This window comes from Eulemur rufifrons, chromosome 16 (genome assembly GCF_041146395.1).
Source record: "Eulemur rufifrons isolate Redbay chromosome 16, OSU_ERuf_1, whole genome shotgun sequence".
NCBI classification, from domain to species: Eukaryota; Metazoa; Chordata; class Mammalia; order Primates; family Lemuridae; genus Eulemur; species Eulemur rufifrons.
In genome coordinates this window covers 87888667-87916032 of record NC_090998.1, presented here as the reverse complement: position 1 = coordinate 87916032, position 27366 = coordinate 87888667, and the positions used below count along the sequence as shown (strand labels likewise).

The following is a 27366-nucleotide window of genomic DNA, read 5'->3' as shown; positions in this document are numbered from 1 at the left end:
CTCTGCCTCTGTGTACATGCTTTGTAAATCCCGTACAAAAAAGAAAGTGCATTATTTCATAAAGCATACGAGGTTGAATATCTTGAGAACAAGATTCCTCAAAATGAAAGCAATACTCATTTAAGAATCCCAGCCCATTGACTATTTCAACAAGGGACTCTAGTGATTCCTTCTTCATTTCTATTCCCGGCAGCCAAACCAGGAGGTCCAGAATAAGCTGTTCGACCGGATAGCTCAGCACTACGCCTTCCTTTTGTTTCGTGTACCCAGGTCCCACTATGAAGAGGCGCTCCTGAAAGTGAGTATCAACCACTATTTAGGAAAAAAATCTCATTAGATTTCTATTCACTTCTGATGCATAGAGAATGCCCTAGACATTCTTTTTATAAGAGAATAATTAATAAGTTGTATGATAACCCATACACTGACTTATAAGGCAGCAGTTACAAAAAATACAGTAGAGCTATATATGCTGATTGGGAAGGATGTAATGATATGTTTTGCATGAAAAAGCAATTTATACAACTCTGTACTTTTATATATATGTATATATATGTGCCTGTAAATAGAAAACAACTTGGAAAAATATTTACCAAATGCTTAGCAATGCTTATCTCTTGGGAGTGAGGTTATAAGAGACTTTCCTTTCTATTTTCTATATTTCTGTTTTATTTAAATAAGCATGTAATTTTAAAATTAAAAATGTGAATATACGTATATACATTTTATGTGTGTGTGTATCTATATGTGTGTGTGTGTTTGTGTGTGTGTACTTAAAAGATTGCTAGAAGAAAATATAAGTGAATATACATGAGTTGGGGGTGAGGAAGGACTTTCTAAATGGGACCCAGAAGAAATAACCATAAGGGAAAACACTAATAAACTATGTAAATTTTTTAAAAAATTACTATAGACAAAGTTAAGAGGCAAATGACAAACTGTGCAAAACTATTGGTAGCATATATGTCACACAATATAAAGAACTTTTAGAAATCAATAAGAAAAAATTAAACACTCCACAGACTTGTGGACAAAGTACATAAACTAGAAATTCACCAGGGAAGAAGCATGAGTGGAAAAAAAGTTCACCCTTAACAATAATCAAAAATGCAAGTTGAAACAATAATAATTTGATATTCCCCTTCACTGTTAGATTGTATAGATTAAAAAGTATATCTGGGCACAGTGGTGCGCGCGCCTATAGTCCCAGCTACTTGGGAGGCTGAGGTGGGAGGATCATTTGAGCCCAGGAGTTTGTGTCCAGATTGGGCAACATAGCAAGACCCTGTCTTTAAGAAAACCAAAAAAATTTAATTCCCAAGGTGGTTAAGGATGAAGGGAAATGGCCTTCTCATGGTCTGCGTGGGAAGTGAATTGATATAATCATGCCAAAAGGCATCTACACCAGTTTAATGACCCCTAAACAAGTCATCTAGGCTTTTTGTGCCTCAGTTTCATCATCCATAAAATGGGGATAATAACACCTCTTTGAGTTGTTCTGATAATTAAATGAGATGATGTTTGTGAGGTACCTGACATATTGCCCAGCACACACTAAGCCCTCAGTATATCATAACTGCTATAATTACTGTCATCATACAGTCCTCTGGAGGACATGATCTAACGTACAGGAGGAGCTGCTTTCATTTATGCATTTATTCATTCAACAAATTTTTGACTGCCTACTATGTGCCAGGCACTGAGATAGCTTAATAAATAAAAATAACTAGGCCGGGCACGGTGGCTCACGCCTGTAATCCTAGCACTCTGGGAGGCCGAGGCGGTGGATGGCTCAAGGTCAGGAGTTCGAGACCAGCCTGAGCAAGAGCGAGACCCCGTCTCTACTAAAAATAGAAAGAAATGATCTGGCCACCTAAAAATATATATAGAAAAAATTAGCCGGGCATGATGGCACATGCCTGTAGTCCCAGCTACTCGGGAGGCTGAGGCAGTAGGATTGCTTAAGCCCAGGAGTTTGAGGTTGCTGTGAGCTAGGCTGATGCCACGGTACTCACTCTAGCCCAGGCAACAAAGCGAGACTCTGTCTCAAAAAAATAAAATAAAATAAAATAAAAATAAATAAATAAATATAACTATTCAGCATAATTTCTAATGTGAAATCTTGGAAACAATATCCAGTGAAGGGAGATGTTTAAGTAAATTTTGATATGCCCACTCAGTGCAATATTATGAAGGTCACTATTGGAAGAAAATCCCAAAGAGTTTATAATAACTCAGAGAAGTGCTTATATTATGATGTTAAGTGGATAAAACCAGATATAAATGTATAATTTGAGCTCAACCATAGTTAAGAAGCAACAACAATAACACCTGTACATTAAAAAAAAAAAAAAACCACCCAATAAGTAGTATTTACTGTTGCCTTTGGGAGATAATAATATGAGGAGGTCAAATATATCTTATTATCTTCTTGGCTATTCTTGGGCCAAGTTGCAGAAGAGGCTGAGGAACAGACCACATGAAGAGATGCTGGGAGAGGCAGAAGGTTGCTAGCCAAGCATGGCAGGATGCTTAGGAGTGATCCTCGGGTAGGGAGCTCCCCCAGACGCAGAGGCCGCCAAAGACAGAAATTGCTCCCTTATGCACAGGCAGGCAGCGTGGTGTTGGGTAAAGCGTTTTATCACAGATCCTTTCTGAAGTCTGGGTGTGGAAGTACTAACAATGTCTCCCGGGCTCTGCTTGCCCCCCAGAGGCTGCCGTCACTTCTGAGCAAAGGCCTGTATACCAGCTTCTGCTGCTGCTTCCCGCAGTCCTGGTTCAACACACATGAATTCAAGTCTGACATCTGCAACACCATAAACCTGTGGATTACAGGTGAGAGGGGACTCTTTTCTACTGGGGAAAGCAATTCTGGAAAAACGTTTTCCACCAGAGCCTAGGTATGTAATTGTTTGCCATAGCACTCCTTCGTCAAGGCAGTCTTCCTTTTCTCTCCTTAACATTAAAGAAAGGCAAGTGGGTAGTTGGAGCCCCAAGGAACATGAATTTTTCTGCTTCCTCAAAATAGCTGGGCCATCCCTTCCTAATCTACTTTTTATGCTCAACTACATCTGCAGAGAGCAAGGGGCCTTCTCCTAAGGAGATAACAAAGTTTCAGCACCGGGCCGGGCGCGGTGGCTCTTGCCTGTAATCCTAGCACTCTGGGAGGCCGAGGCGGGAGGATCACTTGAGCCCAGGAGTTCAAGACCAGCCTGAGCAAGAGTGAGACCCTGTCTCTACTAAAAATAGAAAAAAATAAGCTGGCAAAATTTTTTTTTTAAATTAAAAAGAATCACAAAAATTAAAGAAAAGAAAACAACAACAACAAAGTTTCAGCATGGACCATGATGGACCCAGGACTCAGGGAACCAAACGTAGTATGCTGGTTGGATACTCCCACCCTTCCACCCTCCATGTGACCCCAGGTGGCAACTGTAGCACCCTTCTCCCTCTAGCACACACTATGCCAACTTGATGCTTGCTTTTTCAGCTACCTTCCAGTTCCCTTCCCCACTTCCCCTATCTCAGCCTAGACATTTTCTAAGGCCACTAAAAGCTACTATTTATTGAGAGGTTCCTGTGTACTAGGTACTGTACTAAGTAAGCACTTTTTCCATTTCCTATTGTGTTGGGGCTCCCAAGACCACCCTCACATTAGGAGATTTGCTAGAAGAACTCACAGGTCTCTGCATATAATTGTAGTCATGGCCACCATTTGTTATAGTGGCATGGTAAGCATACACAGCTGGGTCACAAGGGAAGAGTCAGGCAGAGTGCGGAGCAACCCACATGCACGCTTCCATATGCTCTCCCTCCCACAGGGAGTCAAGCAGAGCCCACTCATCCCCTGCAGTGAAAATGTAGCCGCGTACGTGTGATGCCTCTGCCCAGGGAAGCTCATCAGAGCCCTAGTGCCCAAGGTTTTCACTGGGGTAGTCACGTAGACACCTCTGTCTATCACGTGGCATAGTTCCAGCAAAGCAAGTATTCAGCATAAGCTCTACTGTTCATACCGTGTAGGCACAACGAGCCACTCTTTATCAGTTAGAGAAAGTTTTATGTCAGTGTAAAACTTACTAGACAAGGTTCCAGATGCAGCCAAGGGCCAGCCTTGCAAGCAGGCCTTTCTAAGGGCAGCCGTCTCAGGCCTGCTGTGCTACCTATTTTCTACACACCCTTTTAATCCTCTTAAAATGCAGGGCCAAAGAAGTCCAACAGCCAATGAATGAGGGAGCAGGCATTCAGAACCTATGCCATTTTACAGCTGGGCTTTGACCATCATGCTATCCTGCCCCCCATTTTCCGACTCTCTTCTCTTCTTGCTGTTCCACCTTCCTATTCTCCCTTTCATCCAAGGCTGTGCCTCCTTCCCCCAACTCCTCCCTGGTAATAAACTTCCTACCCACTTACCATGTCCAATGGAGCCAGCAGCTTTGCATAGTGGCTCAAATGTCTCAAATAATCCTTGGAAGCATCACCATCAGACATGTACGGAAAACCCATTTCTAGCATTTAGCTAAGTGTGATGATATGTTGAACAAACATTTTCTAAGCACTTACTGTATTATTATAATTATGTGCCAGGTCCAGTGGTAAATCCCGAAAGTGCAAGGATGAATAAGACCCAGCCGCTGCCCTCAGGGAGCTCATGCTTCCTCAGGAACAGAGGAGATAGAGAGGAAAACAAAACTGCCACGCCTTCACATTTGCATAGTGCATCACAGACTCACACGCCCTGCGATCTGACCCTCACGCCCAGCCATCAGTGAGGCAGGGCAGGCATCATCATCCCCGTTTTCCAGTGAAGAAACCAAAGCCCTTTGGAGAAGAACCTCTCCCAAGGCCACGAGGCCAGCATGAAGCAGTGCTGATGCTGGAAGTCCAGCCTCCCTAGAGAAGCAGAGGGTCCCAAGGCCTCTGTCTTCCTTGGTTCTCAGTTCCTGCCTCCTGTTCTCTTTCGCAGACGTGTCCTTTCTCACTCTCGACTCCCTCTTAGGTACACGTCCTCGCCTACAGATCTATGAGAGTTGGGACTACTCGGAACTGGATCCAGAGAGAATCCGGAGAGAAGAGTTATTGCTACAGAGGAAAAAAATGTTAAGGGGTAAGACACTAGCTATGGCCTCCTGCCCCTCTTGCCCGCTGCCACACCTGACCATCATCTAACTGAGGCAGGGGAGGGCCTCAGCATTGACGTCCTCAGGCCAGGTTCTCTCTCAGGTACCTCCAAACCAGCCACCAAAATGACCAAAGTGTTAATGCTTATGAGCTGCAGTCAGAGTCCACATGCATAATTGTTGGGATACTGGGTATGGGATTTTATATTCAAGTAGTAGATGCCAGTTAATGGGTGTCTACTATGTGCCAGACACTGTGCTGGGTTCGCTGCCCATTTTATTTCATCCTCAGGACACCCTGCTGAAGTACACACTAAATCCACTTCACAGATGAGGAAACTAAAGTTCAGAGAAGCAACTTGCCCAAGGTCAACGTTACTGTTTAACTCAACAGACACGTAATGAGCACTGTGTGCCAGGCGCTGTGCTCGACACTGGGAACAGGGCCGAGGAGGAAGCACCGTCCCTCCTTAGGATCTAGGCCACACAGTCATACTGCAGGGCATTGGGTGCTGTGATGGGGGTGGAGTGGGGGCAGCAGGGGAGGGGTACCCAGTCCAGCCCTGGGGAGGTCAGTAGGTGGCATTTAAGCAGAGATACGAAGAATGTGTTGGTCGAGGACCAGCAGCATCAGCATCTCTCCAGATCCAGTGAATCAGATTCTGCAGTTTGCCAAGATCCCCAGTGATCTAGAAGCACATTCCAGTTTAAGAAACCCTGGTCTAGGGCACAAAGGAAGAGAACACCTGGCAACCCCTGGAGCAGGGTGATGGTGCAGTTATTGGCTGCAAATTACAAAAGCCACCACTTACTCGGGGCCAGATACTTTTATCTGTTACCTTTTAAGCATTTCCATTTATTGACCCCCTAATAGATATGATTTCCCAGTAGTCATCATGCACACTAAAGGAGTTTTTTCAAAGTGAAAAAAAAATCTAACCCATAAATTATCTTCAAATTTAGTGATCTTTTAACGAATATTAAACTTAACAGTTTATGAACTTGATAGTTTCTTTTTTAAGCGTTTAACCCAACATTTATTCATTTCTATTTTGTAGGGTTCTGAATTGTTGGTTTTTCTTTTGAAGCCAATACTTTTTTTCCTGTAGGTTTAGTGCTGACCCTGTGCACAGGGATCCACATACATTATTGCCTTTAATTGGCTCATCAGCCCTGGAGGTAGACAGTATGCACACTCTTGAACAGGATCAGAGAGGTAACTTGCCCAGCAGGTGGAGTCAACAGAGAGGCTAGAGTTTATCCCAAAGCTCCTGGTCTGCAAGCTTCATTGCCCTGTGGCAAGAAGGAACTAAAGAACAGCTTTTCCCTTCCTTAGGAAGAGAGTTCTTTTCCTTCGCTGGTAAGATAACCTCCTACCAGAAGCCAGAGGAGAGCAAGAAGTCCGACCACTCTCAGGTAAGTGGGGCGGCCCAGACCTGGACCCCCTGGAGCTCCATAAGCTTTGGAAATCCTGGGTTCTTTCGGAGCTCAGGTGCCCTCCTGTTGGCTGCACATCTCTGTTCCCCCTTTCCCCATTCTACCCCATCTTCTCAGCGAGGGGCCCTGCGAGGCCCCCAGACCACCTGTGGGTGAGTGGAGCACTAGGGGCAACTGCAGAAATGCAGAGATTGGGAGGAGACAGGGAAGGAACCAACCTGTAAGAGTAAGCTGCAGCGCGAGATGCTTTTATATCTTTTTTCCTCCATTAATTCTGATGGCAAGCTTGAAATCTGGCAGTCATCCCTGACACCCACTTCCTCCTCCGCCCTACTGATGTTTCCATTGACATACCTCCCAGCACCATTCACGCTTGCCCTTGCACTCCCACCAGCCTAGTCTGAGCTCCCACGTTACTGCAGTAGGCTCCTAGCTGGTCTCCCGCCGGCTGTCAGCTTCCCCACAGGCAGCCTCTCCAAAATGCAAAGCTAATTACATCATCCCCTCACCACCTGACCCTATCCTATCCCCCCACCCTAAAAAACCCTCCTTCTAGCCCAAATAAAAAACACCTTCCACACCCCAGAAGGCTTTCTCTAGTCTTTGGGGTAGACTGACCTGCAGGGCCCTGCCTCTTCTGGACCAAACCCTTCTCCACCCTCCTGAACTCTCAGGGCTCCTGCCACAGGGGCCCTCTTTCAGTTCCTTGTAGACACCACACTCCCACCCTAAATGTGGCCTCTGTACCTGCTGTTCCTCTTGTCCCAGGCAAGCTCCCATCACCACTGCCATTGTCATCGTCAGCATTTCCTCCCAATTTTAACTCCAGAGAGGTCACATTGGTAGCATGAAATTAACCAAATACCACAAATAATGGCCTGCTTTTTCTGAAGACCTGGAGAAAAATAAAAGTCCAGAAAGGGTTTGGCAAACTATCAATTAGGCCTTTCAATACCTGTTTTTATAAATAAAGCTTTATTGGCACACAGCCACCGTCATTCATTTCCTATTGTCTACAACTACCTTTGCACTGAAACAGCAGAGTTGAGTGCTTGCAATAGAGATTTTATGACCTACAGAGCTGATCTGGCTCTTTTCAGAAAAAGTTTTCCAACCCCTGTTCTGGGAGATACACGCTCATCCTTCCTTCTCAATTCAATCTCTTGTAGGGGAGGAAAAATCTTTCCTCCACCCTCTTAGGCAAAGTGTATGGAGCCCTACAAATTAAACTGCTGAAAGACATTAACAAGAGAAAGGCATTTAAATTTTATTTGATGTTAATATTTTTACATGACACGGGGATGTCATAGGAAAGAAGTGAAAACCCCAAGGAAGCAGTTAGGCATGATAGCTTATATACCATTTTAACAAAGAGCAATAAATTGTGGAGACTCAACAAGACAAAGGAAAAGGTGTTTGGACTTCTAGGGATGGTAAATTGTGGAAAGGTAAATACGTGGCGAAGCTAAAGGAAGATAAGCATTATTTCAATTAGGTTTGTTTGTGCAGAGTCAAGTTGGTGGGTCTCCAGTGATGAGTTATTTCTTCTTCCTGGTACAGGAGAGAGCAAGGGGAGACACCTTCACAAAGGAAAATTTATGCCCTGCTTTTAGATGGAAAGGGGGAGGGTAGAGAGCTTTTCCTCCATCTGCTCTTTCTCAATTGCCTTCAGCTTAAAATAACTCTTATGCCAAAGTCGTATGTTTTGGGGTGGCATGTTCTGATCCCCTTCACTCTCATCCTTGGGGTTAGCTTTCTGACTCTCTGGGCTGGATGAGGTTCTTTACTATGTTTACTGATATCTCTTTCCTTCAGAGCACTCAGGCAATTATTCGGTCATTATTCTGATCAGGGCTGTCTCTCCACTAATCTTTAAACTCTAGGACAACATTCCCACTTCTAATTCCTAAATGCCCCATTCCTAACGCCATGTTCATTTTTAACAAATAGTATATGAGGCTGGATTCATTGTTAGAACAGCCTTCCCCCTTTGTTTGGTGCAGGACTGAGAGTGTTTCTGCCCTGGAACATTGGCCGAAGGAGGTTTGGGACGGGTGAAGGGTGTGCCCTTCTTTTGTAAAGTGGGATAAGGGCTGTTGTGAATACCAACCTGCACATTCTCAGGGCAATCATTTTAGAAAACAGTTTGAAAGGAAATTTGAGGGTCTGGAAACGGATGCTCTTAGAACTGTCAGTCCCATTAGTCCTTGGAAGGTCTCCATGTCTCCACAGGGTTTGAAGATCTCTGGTTAAGAGCCAGTCCTCCTGGGTTCAGATTTTAGCTGTGTGGCCTTGGGCAAGTTACTGAACTTCCGTAAGACTTTGTTTCCACAGGTGTAAAATGAGTACAATAATCATGGTGCGTTCTTGCTGACATTATGAAGACTGTGCGGCCCTGCCCCTCAGCACTCAGCACTCAGCACTGCCTGGCTGCGCCCCCACACTCCCCCTGCGTGTCCAGGATCCCCCTCCTCAAAACGCTTACACTCTGCCCGCCTTTCAGACTTCTTCCACTGCGGCTGCCTTGCCCTACTCGCCGTCCACCCTGGCACCTCCCAGCCTGCCCCATCTGCAGCCTCCGCATCTGCCGCCGCCGCTCGTGCCTGTGCCTGTGGAGGGGCCCTGCTCCCCTCTGTGGCCAGCCCCGACCTGTGCTCTGGACCTCGCCCCTCTGGCTTCCCAAGGAGAGGTGCTGTTAGCGCTCTCTCTGGCACCGTCACTCTCTCCTGCTTTGTGGGACTATTTCCACCATTGAACAAAGGTGCTCTAGCAGCTCTTGTTTTTACAAAGAAAACCTCCTTTGACTCCACATCCTTATTTCTGCTCACTTGCACACCAGAACTTGCTGTAAGACATGTCTGCACCCAGGTGTGCTTTCCTCACCTTGCACATGCACTCCATGACGCCAGTCGGGCTCCTGCCCATGGCTGGTGACTGCGCTGCTCTTGCCAGCAGCAACCGGACCCTATGTGGTCGGACTTTGCAATCACTTCTCTAATCTGTCTTCTGTGGTTGGCCACTCCCGCCTTCTTGAAGCACTTTGTTCTCTCAGCCTCCACGTTGCCAGACTCTTGCCAGTGTCTGCCTTCCTCACTGGCCGCCCCTTCTCAGTCTTCTTTGCCCACTCCCTGTCCTGTAGGTCCACTCTGCCCCAGGGCCCTGCCCTGCTCTGTCTACATATTCTCCCTAGGCGGCCTCTTCTGGTTTGGTGGCTTCAGATATCACCCGTGTGCCAGTGACACCCAAGTCTCCCTCCACCGCGGCTTCTCTCAGAATTAACCTTGGTCTGCCCACTGGCCCTCTCGGCCTCACCTGGAGGACCTCAGACTTAGCAGCACTTGACCCCCCAGCCCCCAGTGTCACATCTTGCCTGTCTGACTACGGTGGCCCAAGCCCAGTCTCCACACAGTGACTAGAGTGACCTTTTACAGGCGTACATCAGATGGGGGTCATCCCCTGCTTAAAACGTCAAATAGCTGGGTGCACTTGGCAGAGCAGTAGTGCACTTGGAATAAACTCCAGGCTCCCTCACCTGACTTGCCATGCCCTGCAGAACCCGGCCACTGCCTCTTCTCCAGACGCCTCGCACCCATTGCCTCCCCCAGAACCAGACACCAGCCCACCGGACTTCCTTCTGCCTCCTGTGCACTCCAGGCCCACACTCACTTGGGCCTTTGCACTAGCTGTCACCTCTGCCTGGAACGTGCTGGCTCCTCCTGCTCCCTAGTTTCACTGCTGTTGCCCCAGAGGTGCTGCCCCTGCCCCCCAGCCACTCTGTGGTCACATCACCTACTTTCATTCCCTGTGCAGGGATTACCACGATCTGCTCTTCTTCCCGTGGGGCTTATGTATGGTTTAGAATTCGTTTTAGAACAGGATCTCTTGTTCCTTCATGGCTGCTCTATCTCCTTTATCTCCTAGAATAGACCTAGCGCAGAGAAGGCACTCAGCAACACTTCTGGACTTTGTGAGTGAGGTCACATCCGCAAACCCTGGGCCCTGTGCTTGGCAATGATGGTGCTCTATCAGTGTCAGCTCCCCCAAAGTACGGAGGGAGCAGGTGCTGCAGAAGGACAGCTGTCACTCAGAGACCACGATCAATATGTTTCTTAATGTTTTGATACTGCCTGTCACAACAGCCTGACAAATGTATTTTCTTTGTACTGAAAGACGTAAAATCTTCTGACAGTTATTTCAGGAACCCAGTGAAGAGATTTCATTTTCTGCCCCAGAAATAGAAATAATCACAAACTCTGGAACCTTGAAAGGAGCCGAAGTGTTAATGGGAAAACCAGGATGGAGAGAGTAATTGAATTCTGTGGTGGGGACAGAGCTTCTCTTGTCATGAACAGACACATTCCCATCTGCTCAATGCAGTAGCTGGCTATGCTCAAAATATGCTTTTCAATGGCAACAGTCTGTCTGAGAGTCCACAATTGAGAGAAATGAGTTGCAATTACTTTAAGTCTGTGACTTGCCATCTGCCCTCTTCTTGTTTAAGTGTTGGGGATTTGCACAGTGGGAATGAAAAAGTATCTAACCATAAATCTGGATTTTGCTATGAGACCCAGCTATAAATTAGGGTTCCTACCTATTAGAGACTGAGTCATTTATTCATTTAATAAATATTTTAAAAGATAGTGAAAGATAGGCTGGGGCATGGTGGCTAACACCTGTAATCCCAGCTACTTGGGAGGTTGAGGCAGGAGGATCTCTTGAGGCAGGAGTTGGAGACCAGCCTGGGCAATAGTGAGACCGATATCTACAAAAAAAAAAAAAAAAAATAGACAGTGAAAGAAGGCCTCATAAGGAGGAATCATCAGAGTTCTTAGTTGCAAACAACAGAATCTACTCAAGCTACTTTGAGCAGAAAGAAATGTATGGAAGGATACTAGTGGTGCACAGCTCTCCTGGAAGAGCCACTGTGTTAGCTTCAGAGGCTGTGCTGCCAAGAATGATGCCCAAACCATACTGCCCCTGCGAAGGTGTGCTACTGTACACCGATGTTACTGGGGATAGGAAGCTAAAATCTCTACTCTGCTTCCTTGGAAAAGCCAGCTGCCCCTGTGAAAAGTCTCTTCAAAAACCGGAGTCTGCATGTTGCCCATTTCCTCACATTACTCATTTCCATCTTGAAGTTTTAGGCAGGTGCATGCATCTGAAGCTGGAGCCTAGGAGAAAGGTCTGAATCCCAGCCACAAGCTGGGAAAGCAACTCAAGTCTTTTTCCCTGGGGGATGAATCTCATATATGTGGACAAAGAAGGGCACACCCATAGCAAATAATGCCCCCAGAAGGTGCCACTCCAGCTGAGATCCAAAGGACAGGAGTCAGCCATTGAAAGAGTAAATGGAAGAACCTTCCAGGAGGAAAGAACAGCATGTGCAAAGACCCTGAGGCAAAAAAAGAGCTTGGGTATTCAGGGAACAGAAAGAAGGCCAGTGACACTGTACTCCAGTGAGTGAGGGGAAGAGAGGCAGGAGTCAAGACTGGGGACATAGGCAGGGGGCTGGATGCTGCAGCGTTGGGACTGTCATAGGAAGGAATACGGACATAATTTAAGTGTCATAAGAATTCATTAAAATAAGGGGACAACATATCTTATTTACTTTTTTAAAAGATGGCACTATCTTCTGAATATGGAGAATGTATTGGAGGGACACAGAAGACCAGCTAGGAGGCTTCTGTGGTCGTCTAAGAGACAATGGCAGCAGGTGGCAAGAAGCAGACAGACCCAAAAAGTGTTCAGGAGAGAGATCTTACACCACTTGTTAGTGGATTGACTTTAGGAGTGGGGAGAAGTGGGGAAGAAAGGACAGAACTTAAGGACGCTCTCCAGGGGGGTGGCTTAGGCAGCTGGAGGCTGCCATTTACTGAGATGGGAAGCATAGAGTTTCGGGTAGAGGAAAGCTATCAAGAGTTCAATTTTGAACTTGCTAACTTTAAGATGCCTGTGGGAAGTGCAGATGGAGATGTCAAGTGGGTGAAAATTCAAGACTGGACTTTGGAGGAGTGGTCTGGGTTAGAGAGAGAACAGTTTCTACTCAAGCCAAAATATGGGAACTGGGAGTGAATGACCAACACAGAGCCACAGGCAAAGGCAAAAAACACCAGGCCTGCTCCCAGAAGACCCAAATTTCCATCTAGGTAATGCCACCTATTCGCTGTAAGCAAATCTGAGCCTCCGTGTTCTTATCTGCAAAATGGGCATCACAACTGGTATTAATTCTTATAGATTCAATCTGGGGATAGGTGATGTCGCATACACTGTCGTCTAGTCCCATCGTGTCAGAATGTCTACTGATTTTAACCAGAATTTCCCCAACTTCCAGAGTGTGAGTACAGTCATGGTCATTAACAGTAATGACCCAAATTCCTCTACCTCGGGCCCATGCCTGCTGATACCAGATCTGCACAGCCCACTCTCCTCTCAGACATTTCTGGGCATCCGCAGATTGTATCACACAGTGGCTCAAAAACAGGCTCTCCCTGCCACTCTTCCCCCATCATACCTGAGCCGTCAGTGTGCCAAAGCTGAGCAGCAAGGTGACTAGGTAGGGTAGAACAGCCCTGTCTCCTCTGCGGTATGGTGGGGCAGAGGGTCCCAGAGCAGTCTTCCTTTAAACCCAACCCCAATGATAGTCACCTTGCCTCCCACACTCATGGGTGGTGGCTGGTCGCAACATGAGGAAATGGACAGGAAAGCACTTTGTAAGTGGAAGGGCAGGGTCCTTAGAGAGAGTCCACCGTGTACGTATTTTGTGTATATCCTCTCCAGTCCTTACAACAGCCCTGCAAGGTGGGTAATTATTACTTACTATCTTTATGGGACAAAGGAGGAAATAGACTCAGAGAGGTGAGTGACTTGCCCCAGGCCACACAGCCCACTGCAGCTGATATCAGGGCTGCCAGTCTGGGCTCCTGCATCAGCATGCTGCCTCTCCAACTATAGGAGGGTGTGATAGCAAAGCCAAGCTGGTCTCCTCGCGTTGTTCTATGCTCCACTATGGATCTCACTGAGGCCCATTAAGAATGAGCACTGATGCTTCATTGAGTGCTGGGAGTGTTTTCCCAGTAACCACTTCAACACTGTAAAAATCAGTAGCTGTTGGACAACCAGCTGCATGATGTATGGGAAGTCCTTTCAGCTTTCTCCTGCCCATTCAAATATCACATTTATATAAAAGCAAAGTGGTTGTTGTTGAGGCTGGTGGACTGCTTGTCTGCCACTTGGTGGGCCATCTGTTTAACATTGTCAAACTCCTACTCATCCCTAAAGACAGAATGAAAGTGTCTTCTTTCCTTGGAAGCCCTCCAGCTCTCCCTCAGACAGTCAAGCATTCCCCACTCTGACTTCCCATAATAGTCTCTTTATACTGCTTGTGGCCAACTGTGAGTTGTTCCCCAATATCCATTGTCCCCTTCATCTATGAAAAGAGAACCTGTGATTTTTGGCTGGGCAGGTACATGGCCAGAATAAAGACTGTATCTCCTAGCCTCCCTCCGTCTATGTGCAGCTACGTGATTAAGATCCAGTTAATGAGATACAAGTGCATGTGCCATGTGGCAGTTCTGGAAACCTTTCTTAAAAAAACAGCTGTGTGGGAGAAAGGAGCGACGGTGACGTGGTAGTTGCCACTGCGGCCACCGCGGGATAATAAGCCGGGATCTGCCATGCCTATTGATTAACTATGGAAGATTATACCAAAATAGAGAAAATTGGAGAAGGTACCTATGGAGTTGTGTATAAGGGTAGACACAAAACTACAGGCCAAGTGGTAGCCATGAAGAAAATCAGACTAGAAAGTGAAGAGGAAGGGGTTCCTAGTACTGCAATTCGGGAAATTTCTCTATTAAAAGAACTTCGTCATCCAAATATAGTCAGTCTTCAAGATGTGCTTATGCAGGATTCGAGGTTATATCTCATCTTTGAATTTCTTTCCATGGACCTCAAGAAATATTTGGATTCCATCCCTCCTGGTCAGTTCATGGATTCTTCACTTGTTAAGAGTTACTTATACCAAATTCTACAGGGGATTGTGTTTTGTCACTCTAGAAGAGTTCTTCACAGAGACTTAAAACCTCAAAATCTATTGATTGATGACAAAGGAACAATTAAACTGGCTGATTTTGGCCTTGCCAGAGCTTTTGGAATCCCTATTAGAGTATATACACATGAGGTAGTAACACTCTGGTACAGATCCCCAGAAGTATTGCTGGGGTCAGCTCGTTACTCAACTCCAGTTGACATTTGGAGTATAGGCACCATATTTGCAGAATTAGCAACCAAGAAACCACTTTTCCATGGGGATTCAGAAATTGATCAACTCTTCAGGATTTTCAGAACTTTGGGCACTCCCAATAATGAAGTGTGGCCAGACGTGGAATCTTTACAGGACTATAAGAATACATTTCCCAAGTGGAAACCAGGGAGCCTAGCATCCCATGTCAAAAACCTGGATGAAAATGGCTTAGATTTGCTCTCAAAAATGTTAGTCTATGATCCTGCCAAACGAATTTCTGGCAAGATGGCACTGAATCATCCATATTTTAATGATTTGGACAATCAGATTAAGAAGATGTAGCTTTTTGACAAAAAGTTTCTGCATTATATTGAGAACAGATAGCTGTATTTTTTACTGTTAACTCTGTCTGTTTTTGTCTTGTATATTTTTCTTTTCTTTGTTTGTAAAACTTAAGCTGTGCTTCATCTTCTAATTTCAAAAGTATAACTTAAAAATGTAAATATTCTATATGAATTTAAATATAATCTGTATATGTGTGTAGATCTCACTGTGACAACTATTTGTTACTATAATAAAACTATAAATCTAAAAAAAAAAAAAAACAGCTGTGTGAACCCTTCCTCTCTTTGTCTTTTCCTCCCTCCTGCTGCCTGGAATGTGAGTGCGATGGCTAGAGCCCCAGCTGCCATCTTGAACCCTAAGAACAAGGGCCCTATCTTAGGAAAGGTTGAGCTTTGAGCTGGAAACAGAGTCCTTGAGGACTTAACACCACAGCAGGAACACCATGTGAGCTCCAGACTGCCTACCTTCAGACTCTATGTGAGAGAGAAATGGCTACCTAATTTGAGCACTGTTATTTTGAGTCTCTGTAACTCACATCCAAATGTAATTCTAACTTATATTACCACTCTCACAAATGTGACACTTTCCGCACCTCAGTGTAACTATCTATTTATTATCTCTCCTGCTAGACTAGGAGTTCCTCAAGGCAGAGACTAGGTTTTAATGTTTGCCCAGTGCCAGACACATGAGTCTTGCGCAGTGAAATGTTTACTAAAGGAGGTGTGATGAGTGATCATGTAAACAATGACAGCAGTGTTTCTGGAGCACTTACCATGAGCTACTCATGCACTTTGCGTGCACGAGGTGACTTAATCCCGCAAGAAAACCAAGGCAGTAGAGAGGTTCGGTGACTTGCCCCAGATCACCAGCCGTTGGATGAGGGATGGGATTGGAACCCCAGTGGGCCTCAGTCCCTAGCCAGTGTGCTTCCACGTCAGCCTCTCCTGGCATTGTCCCGCGGTACCTGGAGGGTCTGCCCTTGCTGAGAACAATGAGAAAGCTAAGAAATTGCATGTGCTACTTTTTTGTATTTCTCTCACTACCAGTTTTGCTAACTTTGTTCTCCCCTCTCTCTTTCTCTCTCTCTGTTTTTGTCCCTGGAGTCTTCTAATGTAAATACATCCAATGAAAAATGCTCTTCAGCCAAGCAGAATTCAGAAGAAAACACACGAGCACAGAATACTGCAAAAGGTACATTGACTACCAGAAAGGGAAATGTAGGCTTTTGATTTAGTTATTGTCTCCAAAACCCTGCTCTCTTGGGCTTGTCTGAACATAATTTGCCACTTTCTTTACACTTGGGGTTCGAGCCTGGGCCTCGGCGCCAAGTAACATTTATGAAAGGATGTGTAATAATTGTCTTTTCAACTCAATGAGCACGATTAAGTTCCACTTTTGAGATGACTAGTTCAGCACAGTGCTGATGTCTGTGAGGAAGAGGGGTTGTTGACACTGGAAGAAAATAGGTTTAAGATGTGATTACTGCTTCTCTCCCTCCCCAGAAACCAGCATTTATTGAGGTAGGAACTGATTTGCCTCCATGTTTTAATTTATAAAGGTGATGAGTGAAAACATGGAAAGGTCAATGCCATTGAAAGAAAAGTTCAACGTTATTTACAGTTCCCCGAGAAACCAGAGCACAGCATGCCGCGCAGGCCTTCCCCTTGAGAATTTATCAGACTTTCCTGGTTCTTTGTCAAATAATTTTGGACTGTATTTTGGGCATTTTAATATTATGAGACTCTGAGTTTTGTTTAAATGAAGAGAGAAGTTGTTTTGTTTTGTTTTGTTTTGTTTTAACAAGCAATTCACCCAGTTAGGTTCAGACCGCAAGTTCTAACCTTTTTCCTGTAGGTTGTTGTCTCAATGTCCCTTCAGGTTTCAAAACATTTGGAGAGGCCGGGCGCGGTGGCTCACGCCTGTGATCCTAGCACTCTGGGAGGCCGAGGTGGGCGGATCGTTTGAGCTCAGGAGTTCGAGACCAGCCTGAGCAAGAGCGAGACCCCATCTCTACTAAAAATAGAAAGAAATTATATAGACAGCTAAAAATATATATAGAAAAAATTAGCCAGGCATGGTGGCGCATGCCTGTAGTCCCAGCTACTCGGGAGGCTGAGACAGGAGGATCGCTTGAGCCCAGGAGTTTGAGGTTGCTGTGAGCTAGGCTGACGCCACGGCACTCACTCTAGCCTGGGCAACAGAGTGAGACTCTGTCTCAAAAAAAAAAAAAAAAAAAAAAATTTGGAGAGCTATTTGGATCTGTCCTACATATGTGACACCCAGGGACCACGTTGGAGACCAGAGCAGTGATCTACCTGATAGTTCTGTACTCAAAGCCGTTAGTATCCTGTTTAGGATCAGATACACATACATATGCGCAGCTCCAGGGTGAGCACAGGCATTCGTACACAATTTTATGGGATTCCTTGTTTGATCTCCTCTGCATTCGTCCGCATACTCTGGCTCCAAAGCTCCTCTTTTCTGATCCTCTGGCTAGAAAGCTGGGACTTTAGTGTCTCCACTCTGCTGCATACTTCCTGTGATTGGGTCTGGCCAACTGGGAGGAGGACAGAGAAAGAAAAAAAGCAACAGGGATTCCCTTCACACTCTTTGGACCACAGCTTCTCTGGTGCAAGACAGGATTCCACTCTCTCAGAAGTGCAGAAGCCTATCCAGCTGCCACTTCTGCTGCTGCCACTTCCATCACAGGGTTGTAGCTTCAGGAAGGGGCCTGCCTAGGGGAACGGGTGGGAGAGAAAAACAAAACAGAATTCCTCTACTTTTGCTGTCCCATCGGGATCTCCTTTCCTGCTCCTTGGAGCACAACAGAGGGCTTCTGTTGGATCTCTTTCTGTCTTTGCCTGGTGCTTGGTTCTGGGACTCATGTTGCCTTTGAGCTATCACACATAGGAGGAAAAATAAATCCAGAAAGCATACTGTCCTATGGCTCCTGTTTTGAGTTCTGGTTTCCTTCTCCAGTTCACCTGCTACCATCTCCTTTTTGGAGTTCTCAGATAGCTTCCCCTGCATTCTGTCGGGGTTTTTAGTTACATTTGCTGAGAAACAGGGGAGAGTGTCCTTGCTCCATCTTAACTGGTGCTAGAACCTCGATTGAGGGTTTTTGGTTTTTTTTTGGTTCTATTTTTCTTACTTTATTTTATTCTATTTTGGGGGGAAGTTATACATTGTGTTTATATTCTTTATTGCAGTGATTCTCAATGAGGGACAATTTCCTCCCCAAGGGACATTTAGCAACATCGGGAGACATTTTTGGTTGTCACAACTTGGGGTGAGGTTGCCATTGGCATGTGATAGGTAGAGGTCAGGGATGCTGCTGAGTATCTCACGATGCACAGGACATTCCCCCACAGCAAAGGGCCATCTGGCCTGAAATGTCAGCAGTGCCGAGGCTGAGAACCCCTGCTCTGTCGAATGCCTTTCAAATTCTATCATGCATATTTAACCGCATCTAAAGTTAAATAATATCTTAACCCACTCCCTTTCCTGAACAAAACAAGGACCTTAGAACAGTTTAATTCCAATCCTTTTTCTCTGGACTTAAATGCTATTTTGTCCAGTGTTTTTAGTTATGTCCTATTTTAAAACCTCACAAATTAGATATATTAGTTATTAGATATAATAATATTTATATTATTGTAGGGGCTTTTTTTGGTCTTAAATTATTTTATTTGCCTATTTCTTGAAGCTCAGACCATCTTTCTGGGATCATTTTTCATCTTCATAGTAGGGGAGGAAAATACACACACACACACACACACACACACATATATATATATGCACAAACAGATAATCTTCTTTCACAGTTTCTTCATCTCAGGTTTCTTGGTAAGTTCTCTTAGTTTTTGTTTTTCTGAAAATGTCTTTATTTCATCACTTCTCGGCCTTTTGGCTAAAATCAAGTGTAGTATCTGTTCTTATCAATTTAAATGTCCTTATTTCATCTTTGTGTTTGTTTGTTTGTTTGTTTGTTTGAGACAGTCTCGCTCTGTTGCCCGGGCTAGAGTGAGTGCCGTGGCGTCAGCCTAGCTCACAGCAACTTCAAACTCCTGGGCTTAAGTGATCCTCCTGCCTCAGGCTCCCGGGTAGCTGGGACTACAGGCATGTGCCACCAGGCCCGGCTAATTTTTTCTGTATATATTTTAGTTGGCCAGATAATTTCTTTCTATTTTTAGTAGAGACAGGGTCTTGCTCTTGCTCAGGCTGGTCTCGAACTCCTGACCTCGAGCTATCCACCCGTCTCGGCCTCCCAGAGTGCTAGGATTACAGGCGTGAGCCACCGCGCCCGGCCCATCTTTGTTTTTGAAGGATAGTTTTGCTGGGTACACAAGTCTAGCTTAACAGTAATTTTCTCAGTGCTTTGGTGATTTTATCCCACTGTTTTCCAGCTTCACTTGTTACTGTTGGGAAATCAGTAATCATTCTAATTGTTATCCGTTTGTAGATAATCTGTTGTTTCTCTCTGCCTGTCTTTTCTTTTTCCCCCCTAGAGATGAGGTCTTGCTCTGTTGCCCAGGCTAGAGTGCAGTGGTGCAATCATAGCTCCTTCCAGCCTCAATCTCCTAGGCTCAAGCAATTGTCCCCCCTTAGCCTCCCAGGTAGCTGGGACTGCAGGCTCTGTTCATCTTTAAGATGTTCTCTGTAAATCTTCTCCTCCAGAAAAACCACAGTTTTGTGCAAGAATGGGATCATTTTTTGTCTCTTAATCACAAAACCCTGATGCTGCTTTTTAAAAGATTTTACATCTTTCCTTCCTTATTCTGTGACCATCCTGTATCCTGTAGAGAATTCTAAAATGGTACTTGTACATAATAAGTGCTATACTTATTATCTACATGTCTTTTTTTCTCACTAAACTGTGAGTTCCTCAAAGATAGTCTATTTCTAGCATCTAGCATGGACCTGGTACATAATAGATGCAGTAGATATTTGTTGGATGGACAAATGTGTGACCTGCAGGTATACATCTGGCTAAAATGCAAATGGAATTGTATGAATTTACCTGAGCTACTTCCTCTGGCATCTCGCGGAGATCTGAATGCATGCAGGCGTTTTCACTCTAACAGGAAGCTGAGCTCTACCATATGCTCTTTCTCATCACAGCTGGCAAGCTCCAGTGATTTTTTTTCTTTTTTCTTTTTCTTTTTTTTTTTTTTTTTGCTAATATAGTGACAGAGCATTTTGGTCGTACCCTGGTCTTAAGGAAAGCTACACAACAAGTCAAGAGGATATCAGCAGCAAGAGAATATGAGAATATGCTTCCTAGAAAAGTGAGTACATGATTGCAAATTTAATAGTAGAGGTGTTTTAAAAGGGGGCAGGGGGCAGGAGATGTGGCTAGAAAGTCTAGCTCTGTGACAGTGTCAGAGTGAGAATTGGGGGTATTTCTGATTATACACTCAGGTGGTACATTCAGGAAATTTCCTGAGGGTAGTTGCTGGGTGAGTAGACACAAGTTGAGAGAGTGCTTTGTCTGGATTTTGATCACCTGCTTGAAACTCAGGAGCCTGTGTGTAATGGAAAGTGAGCACTGGCCTCAGTTTCCCACTCTACAAATGGGACAGTAATTCCTAGGTCATGGTGTTGCTGTGCGATTTACCTGAGGCAGCGATGATAACTAACATTTAAGCATCACTTACTCCATGTCGGGCACTATACTAAACCTTGTACAAGCAGTATATTTTATTTTACTGTCACAGTCCTCTGAGATAGTTACTACTGTCATTCTCTAGCTTACTAATGAGGACAGTGATGCTGAGAACAGGTGACAAATCTGTCCAGGATCGCGAAGCAGCTAGGAGATCAAGCCGAGACTTGCATGCAGATCTGTCTGGCTCTGAGCCTGAGTTCTTAACCACTGAGCTTCGCTCCCGCACAGCAGCCAGCACCGGGAAGGCTCTAAATTCATGTTCTCTTCTCCTGGCCTTCCCCAACCCCTTCCCACAAACCTCAGTGGATGGTAGTTTAGATCAATGGAACCCTCGGTCTCGTTTCGTGGGAAGAGGCCCTGAGGACTCTGAGAAGGGTGAGAGGTTTCGGACTAGCAAGGGAGTCAGGCCATAGAATTTGGGGCAAGTACAGTGAGGACTGTAGACTTCTTAAACCTTCTACATTTCTCCCTATGTATTAGAACTGCCTATTTCCCCTCAGCATTTGGCAATGGAACTTCTGAGAAGTAACTGGGCGTGGTGGGAAAGACAGGCAGACATGGGTTCAAATCTTGGTGCTGCCTCTCACCAGCTGTGTTGCCTGAGCAAGCTGTTTAACCGTTTTGACTTTCCTCTCTAAAATGGGAAAAGAAAGCCCAGCAGACTTATGGTCCTTCATGCTGACGGGGCGGGTAGGTTTGCTCTCGAGGTAGGACGAAAGGAGATGAGCAATCAGTCCTATTCTGTGGTCTGTCTTGGTGAGGACGGAAGCCCAGCATTAGAGTGGGTGGTGGCAGATTTTAACACGAGCCAAAAGCAGCTGAGAGCTGAGTGCCTGGCAGGGAAAGGTGGAAGGGAAGTGCCAAGGCGCGCTCAGCTGTTGGCGACCCCTTCATGAGGGCCTCAATGGGTGCTCCTGACCAAACAGCCAGCGTATGATTCCACCACTTTAAGCACAGCTTTGGTGTAATCTGTCACCCATTCTTGTTTTTTAACCATAGTTTTTATTGAAAAGGTAATCTTTGCTCTTGGTAAAAATTCAAGGAGAAAGCAAGCATGCATGCTTACAGAGGAAAGACCAGGTGAGAACTAAGCAAGAAGGTGGCCAACACCAAGCCAGAAAGGGGCCTCAGGAGAAACCAAACCTCCCACCTTGACCTTGTACTTCTAGCTTCCAGAACTGTGAGACAATAAAATTTCTGTTGTTTAAGGACCCACCCCAAAACACAAACAGTATTACAGAGTACATAAAGAAAAGTAAATCTCTCTTCCACTTTAAACCCTATGCCCGTTCCCCAGAGGCAAACACTGTTTTCCCATATATCTTCTAGAAATGTAGGATGTACATCAGGAATATAAATCTTTTTTTTAAACAAATTGGGATATTATATTCACTATTTTGCACTTTGCTTTTTCAACTTAACATATAATACCTAACATTTATTGAGTGTTTCCTATGTACTAGACATTGTTCTAAACATATATATATATTAATTCGTTTAGTACTTACACAATCCTAAGAAACAGGTTTTATTTATTATCCCCATTTTATGGATGAGGAAACTAAGGCTCATAAAAAATACCTTACCCAAGGTCAAATATCTAGTAAGTGGTAGAGCCAAATTTTTTTAAAGATATAATCCATATGCCATAAAATTCAGCATTTTAAAGTGTGTAACTCGGTGGTTTCTAGTATATTCACGAAGTTGTGCAATCGTCATCACTATCTAATTCCAGTACGTTTTTATTACCTAAAAAAGAAAGCCAGGCACCGTGGCTCACACCTGTAATCCCAGCACTTTGGGAGGCCAGGAGTTGGAGACCAGCCTGGGCAACATAGCAACGTCTCTTCTTTATTAAAAACGTTTAAAAATTAGCTGGGCAAAGTTAGCCAGATATGGTGGTGCATGCCTGTAGTCCCAGCTACTTGGGAGGGTGAGGTGGGAGGATCATTTGAGCTTAGGAGCTCGAGGCTGTAGTGAACTATAATCATGCCACTGCTCTACGAGCCTGGGTGACAGAGTGAGAGCTCATCTCTAAAAAAAAAAAAACGAAAAGAAACTCCATGCTCATTAGTAGTCACTTCCCATGCTCTCTTCCCCCATCCCCTGGAAACCACTAATCTACTTTCTCTCTCTCTATGGATTTACCTGTTCTGGACATTTCACACAAATGGAATTATATGATATGTGGCCTTTTGTGTCTGGGCTCTTTCACTTAATATGATGTTTTCCAGGTCCATCCTTGTTGTAGCATGTATAAATAGCTCCTTCCTTTTTACAGCCGAATAATATTCCATAACAGTATATGAGTATGCCGTATTTTGTGTATCCGTTCACCAGTTGATAGACATTTTGGTGGTTTCTACCTTTTGGTTATTATGAGTAATTCTGCTTCTGTGAACATTCACATGAAAGTTTTTGTGTGGAACTATGTTTTATATTCTCTTAACATTTTGGGGTCATATGGTAACTTATGTCTAACTTTTTGAGAAACCAAACTGTTTACCACAGTGCTGCACCATTTTACATCCCCACCGTGTGTGAGAACTCCAGTTTCTCCACATTCTCAGCAACACTTACTTTTGTTCTTTTTGTTATAGCTGTCCTAGTGGGTACAAAGTAGTATTTTTTTTTTTTTTTTTTTTTGAGATAGGGTCTTACTCTGTTGCCGAGGCTAGAGTGCAGTGGTGTGATCATAGCTCACTGCAGCCTCAAACTCCTTGGGCTCAAGCGATCCTCCTGTCTCAGCCTCCCAAGTAGCTGGGACTACCAGCACATACCACCATGCTTGGCTAATTTTTTTATCTTTTGTGGAGATGGGGTCTCCCTGTTGCCCAGGCTGGTATCAAAACTCCTGAGCTCAAGTGATTCTCCAGACTCAGCCTCCCAAAGTGCTGGGGTTACAGGCCTCAAGTAGTATCTTATTGTGGCTTTGACTTACATTTCCACAGTGATTAATGATATTGAGCACCTTTTCATATGCTTGTTGAGCATTTGTATATCTTCTTTGGGTTAATGTCTATTCAAATTCTTTGCCCCTTCTTTGATTATGTTGTTTTTCTTTTTATTGTTGAGTTGTAAGAGTGGAGCCAGGATTTTACCCCAAGCTGTCTGACTCCAGATCCCATACTATAAATCAGACTCTACTAACTTCAGTATATCTTAGAGAGTGATCCATATGAGAGCACATGGAAATCTATCAAGTTGTTCTCGTGGTTCAAGGAGTCTGTGTTCCATAATTCATTTACAGGGCCTATTGGTGGACATGTAAGTGATTCTAGTCTTTTGCTATTATAAACACTGTTGCTTTCAACATCTTTGTGTGTGTGTGTGTGTGAGCGTATGTGTGTGCATGTGTTGTGTTTCTTGGCTTACATGTATAAGTGCACATGTAAGGAAAATTTATAGAAGTGGAATTGCTAGATCAAAGTATGTGTATCTTAAATTGCTCTCCAAAGAAGTTGTACGAATTTATATTCCCACCAGCAGCGTAAGAGAGACTTTTCACGTACCCTTGCAAACATTATGCATTGTCAAATGATTTGTTGCCATTCTGATGAGGGGGAAATGGTTGTTTCAATTTATTGTTGTTTACTTTGGTTTTATTTTTGTTTCATGTTAATATGCTATGAATGAAATTCAATCTATTTTCTATATATAAACCTTCGGGATTTCTATGTCTGCAAAATGACTTTGCATATTTTTGTTGGTATTTTTTCTTATTCTTAGAAATAGAAGCATTTCCATTTCTAGGGTTCTTAGCCTTTTGCTTATCATTGACTTGTAGAAGCTCAATTCTTTGTCATATGTTTAGCAAAAATGTTTCCTATTGAATCTTTTAACTTTAATCATGGTGTTTTATGCTAGAAATTTTAAATTTTTATAAGGTCATATTTAGTAGTCTTTTCTTTTATGGCTGCTGAATTTTATTTCTTGCTGGATCTTTTTCATTCCAAGATTACATGAAACACCCTCCCAAATTTTTTCCCCATATTTTTATCACTCACTCTCAATAAAATCTTTATTCACATAACACCAAAGTCACCAGGGGTCACTCTGTTTCTTCAAATTTAGCTGAAGATTGGTTCAAACATTTGTTATATGATTTCTTTGAAGTCTAGTACCCTCCCCCCAAATGTCTGTGAACTCTGGGGGGCTGACGTTTTGTCTGGCACTGAGCTCCGCTTCTGTCCTGCGCATGCTGAACACCTGCTGCATCGGCCCACGTGTGGAACTCACCTCTTGCCTTGAATGTCACAAAACCACTCACGCAAGGCCTGTGTGTGTGTGTGTGTGTGTCTGTGTGTGTGTTGTATGTATAGAAGATTTTACTAAGTGATGATAAGGGGGTGCCCATATCACAGCAGTGCAAAGAATTTTAAAGTTCATATTAGTTGCCTTAACCCTTTTGCCATAACCACCATGTGCCAGGACATCCTCCTTCAGTTCTCTCCACTCTCCTATCTTCCCTCCTTCCCCCACTGAACTCCTGCTCATTTCCAACGCACAACAGAAGCGTGCCTTTGCCTTTGCTCACTCACGCTTGAGGCTCTCACCTGCTCACCAAGTAGCTTGTCATGTGCTTTCTAAATAAAGACAGCCCTTCCCTGTACTGAATTTTGGTACCAGCTAAGACAATTATTTACATCCCACTACACTAGGAATAGGAGACCTCGGTAATTTTTTTTAAAGAATTTTTAAAAACATGTATCTAGCATTTTTAGATGTTTTGTCATGAGTTTAGGGTGTCTTTTAAATTTTTTAAATGCATACACCTATGACCTTGCAACTCCACTTCTAATAATCTGTCCTATAGAAATGTTCATTACAAGGCTATCCCTTATAGCATTAATCTGTACCCGCAGAAAGTGAAGAAAACTTAGATTTCAGTAGAGAAACAGGTAAATTGTGAAATGTCCATAATGAGGACACTCTGTTGCTATTAAAAACAATTAGGTGTATTTATGCCTTCTGATATGAAAGAATGTCAGTAAACGATGTCTAAAGTTAATAAAATCAAGAAAATAGTACATATATTTAGATAATGAGTGAAAAATTAAAATTATAAATCATTATATGTAAGATGATTCCATTTTTATTTTTGAAATGTTTTTGGTATAAAGTCAGTACATGTGTATGAAAAGGTTTCGAAGGATGCACTGAAAAATATTAACAGTGTTTATCCCTAGTAAATATGAGTAAGGGTGAAGAAGACTTTTACTTTTACACCTCTACATTGCATGAATTTTTCACAATGAACATGAATTTATTTTGTAAAAAATATTTTTTTCTCTCAGAAATAACAGAAAAATATCTAAATGGAAAAATAAAGGCCTTTAAAAAAAAAAAAAAAGAAGAAGTATAGTTGGCACAGAGCAAGAGAAAAGATGTTCCCACTTCAGGTGGTCCCATCTGACATGTGTCCCGAGAGGGGGCCAGACTAGACTCGTGTCCAGAAGTTACTGAGGCACTGGAGAGGTTTAGGTTGGAGAAGGCAAGACTTGGAGGAGTCCTGAGAGCTCTCCTCACATATTTTAAGGATGGTCACATAACCTGTGACTCCAGAGGAAGAAGGGTTGGAATTACAGAAAGTCTGATTTTTATCTAGGGTAAAAAAGAACTTCCTATGAGTCCAAGTTGTCATCTCACACCGGCTTTGCTGTCTGGCTCTGCTGCAGTCTGCTGGTTCTTATTCTAGTTCTAGACCAAGTCATTCCTCTTGCCAGGTCTCTGGTGCTAACCCCTTAACACTAGCTCCTACTTTGCTTTCTATCTGCTCCTTGGATCTGATCTTCCAGAACTTCTCTCCACTTGCCCTCTGCTCCTTCTTCGCCTAGTGCTGTGGCTACGCACCAGGCCTTCTCATTTCTCATTTCTCAGGTCCCTGTACCCAGACCTGCTCCCCTGCCTCCTGCCTGGGAGAAATTGGATACTTAACTGACAGTGGAACTGGATGTTTCTGGAGGTAGTACATTCCTTGTTTCCAAAACTAGGGAAGCAAAAATACACACTTACCTGTTGAGAATGTTACTGAAAAGATGTGTTTCTTTGCTTATAATAATAAAGCTGTCTCTGGCTAACTTGGGCGAAAGCTGGAAGAACATTACATAGCTGGGAAGTCTGGAGAATCAGCCCAGGGACCAGAAGAGTCAAGGCAGTTGCAACCTTTGAACCATCCAGAATGGGCGAACCTCTGGGTGTTTCCGTCCATATTTTACCCCGCTCGATACTCAGAATCCACATGGCCTCTGGAGGAAGGGAGGCAGCAGGAAGTCTGGGGGCCGAGGGCGTGGGGATGGAGCCCAAGGAGTCCCCTCTTCACTTAGGTGTTATCAAGGACCATGTCACAGCATGATATTGACATCTTACATTGGAGACAGCAAACCCCTCTGCATATAGCTGCTGATCCTGGCAATGGGGAACTGGTGGAAACCCTGCTAAAGGCAGGCTGTGACCTGAAGGTTGTTGATAAGCAAGAAAGACTGCCCTGGCGGTGGCCTCCAGGAGTGACTGTAGCCTTGTGGTGGACATGCTTCTTAAAGCAGAGCAACACTATG

At 44.2% G+C, this 27366-nt stretch overlaps 2 protein-coding genes and 1 pseudogene across 2 annotated transcripts in view; all 3 read left to right on the top strand.

Moving 5' to 3' along the window:
* FAM227A (family with sequence similarity 227 member A) overlaps window positions 1–27366 on the top strand; it is a 66457-nt gene that overhangs the window by 18541 nt on the left and 20550 nt on the right. Inside the window, exons 11-16 of the mRNA XM_069491258.1 lie at window positions 194–298; window positions 2712–2835; window positions 4997–5104; window positions 6454–6533; window positions 16245–16332; window positions 20335–20429. Coding sequence (XP_069347359.1) covers window positions 194–298; window positions 2712–2835; window positions 4997–5104; window positions 6454–6533; window positions 16245–16332; window positions 20335–20429 — 600 coding nt within the window. The remainder of the gene's footprint in view (window positions 1–193; window positions 299–2711; window positions 2836–4996; window positions 5105–6453; window positions 6534–16244; window positions 16333–20334; window positions 20430–27366) is intronic.
* Window positions 14237–15138, top strand: LOC138397013 (cyclin-dependent kinase 1-like). Its single transcript, XM_069490867.1, has 2 exons — window positions 14237–14563; window positions 14720–15138. Exons 1-2 carry the CDS (start codon window positions 14245–14247, stop codon window positions 15136–15138), a joined length of 738 nt encoding a protein of 245 aa, XP_069346968.1. The 5' UTR covers window positions 14237–14244.
* LOC138397823 (U2 spliceosomal RNA) lies at window positions 19032–19203 on the top strand (annotated as a pseudogene).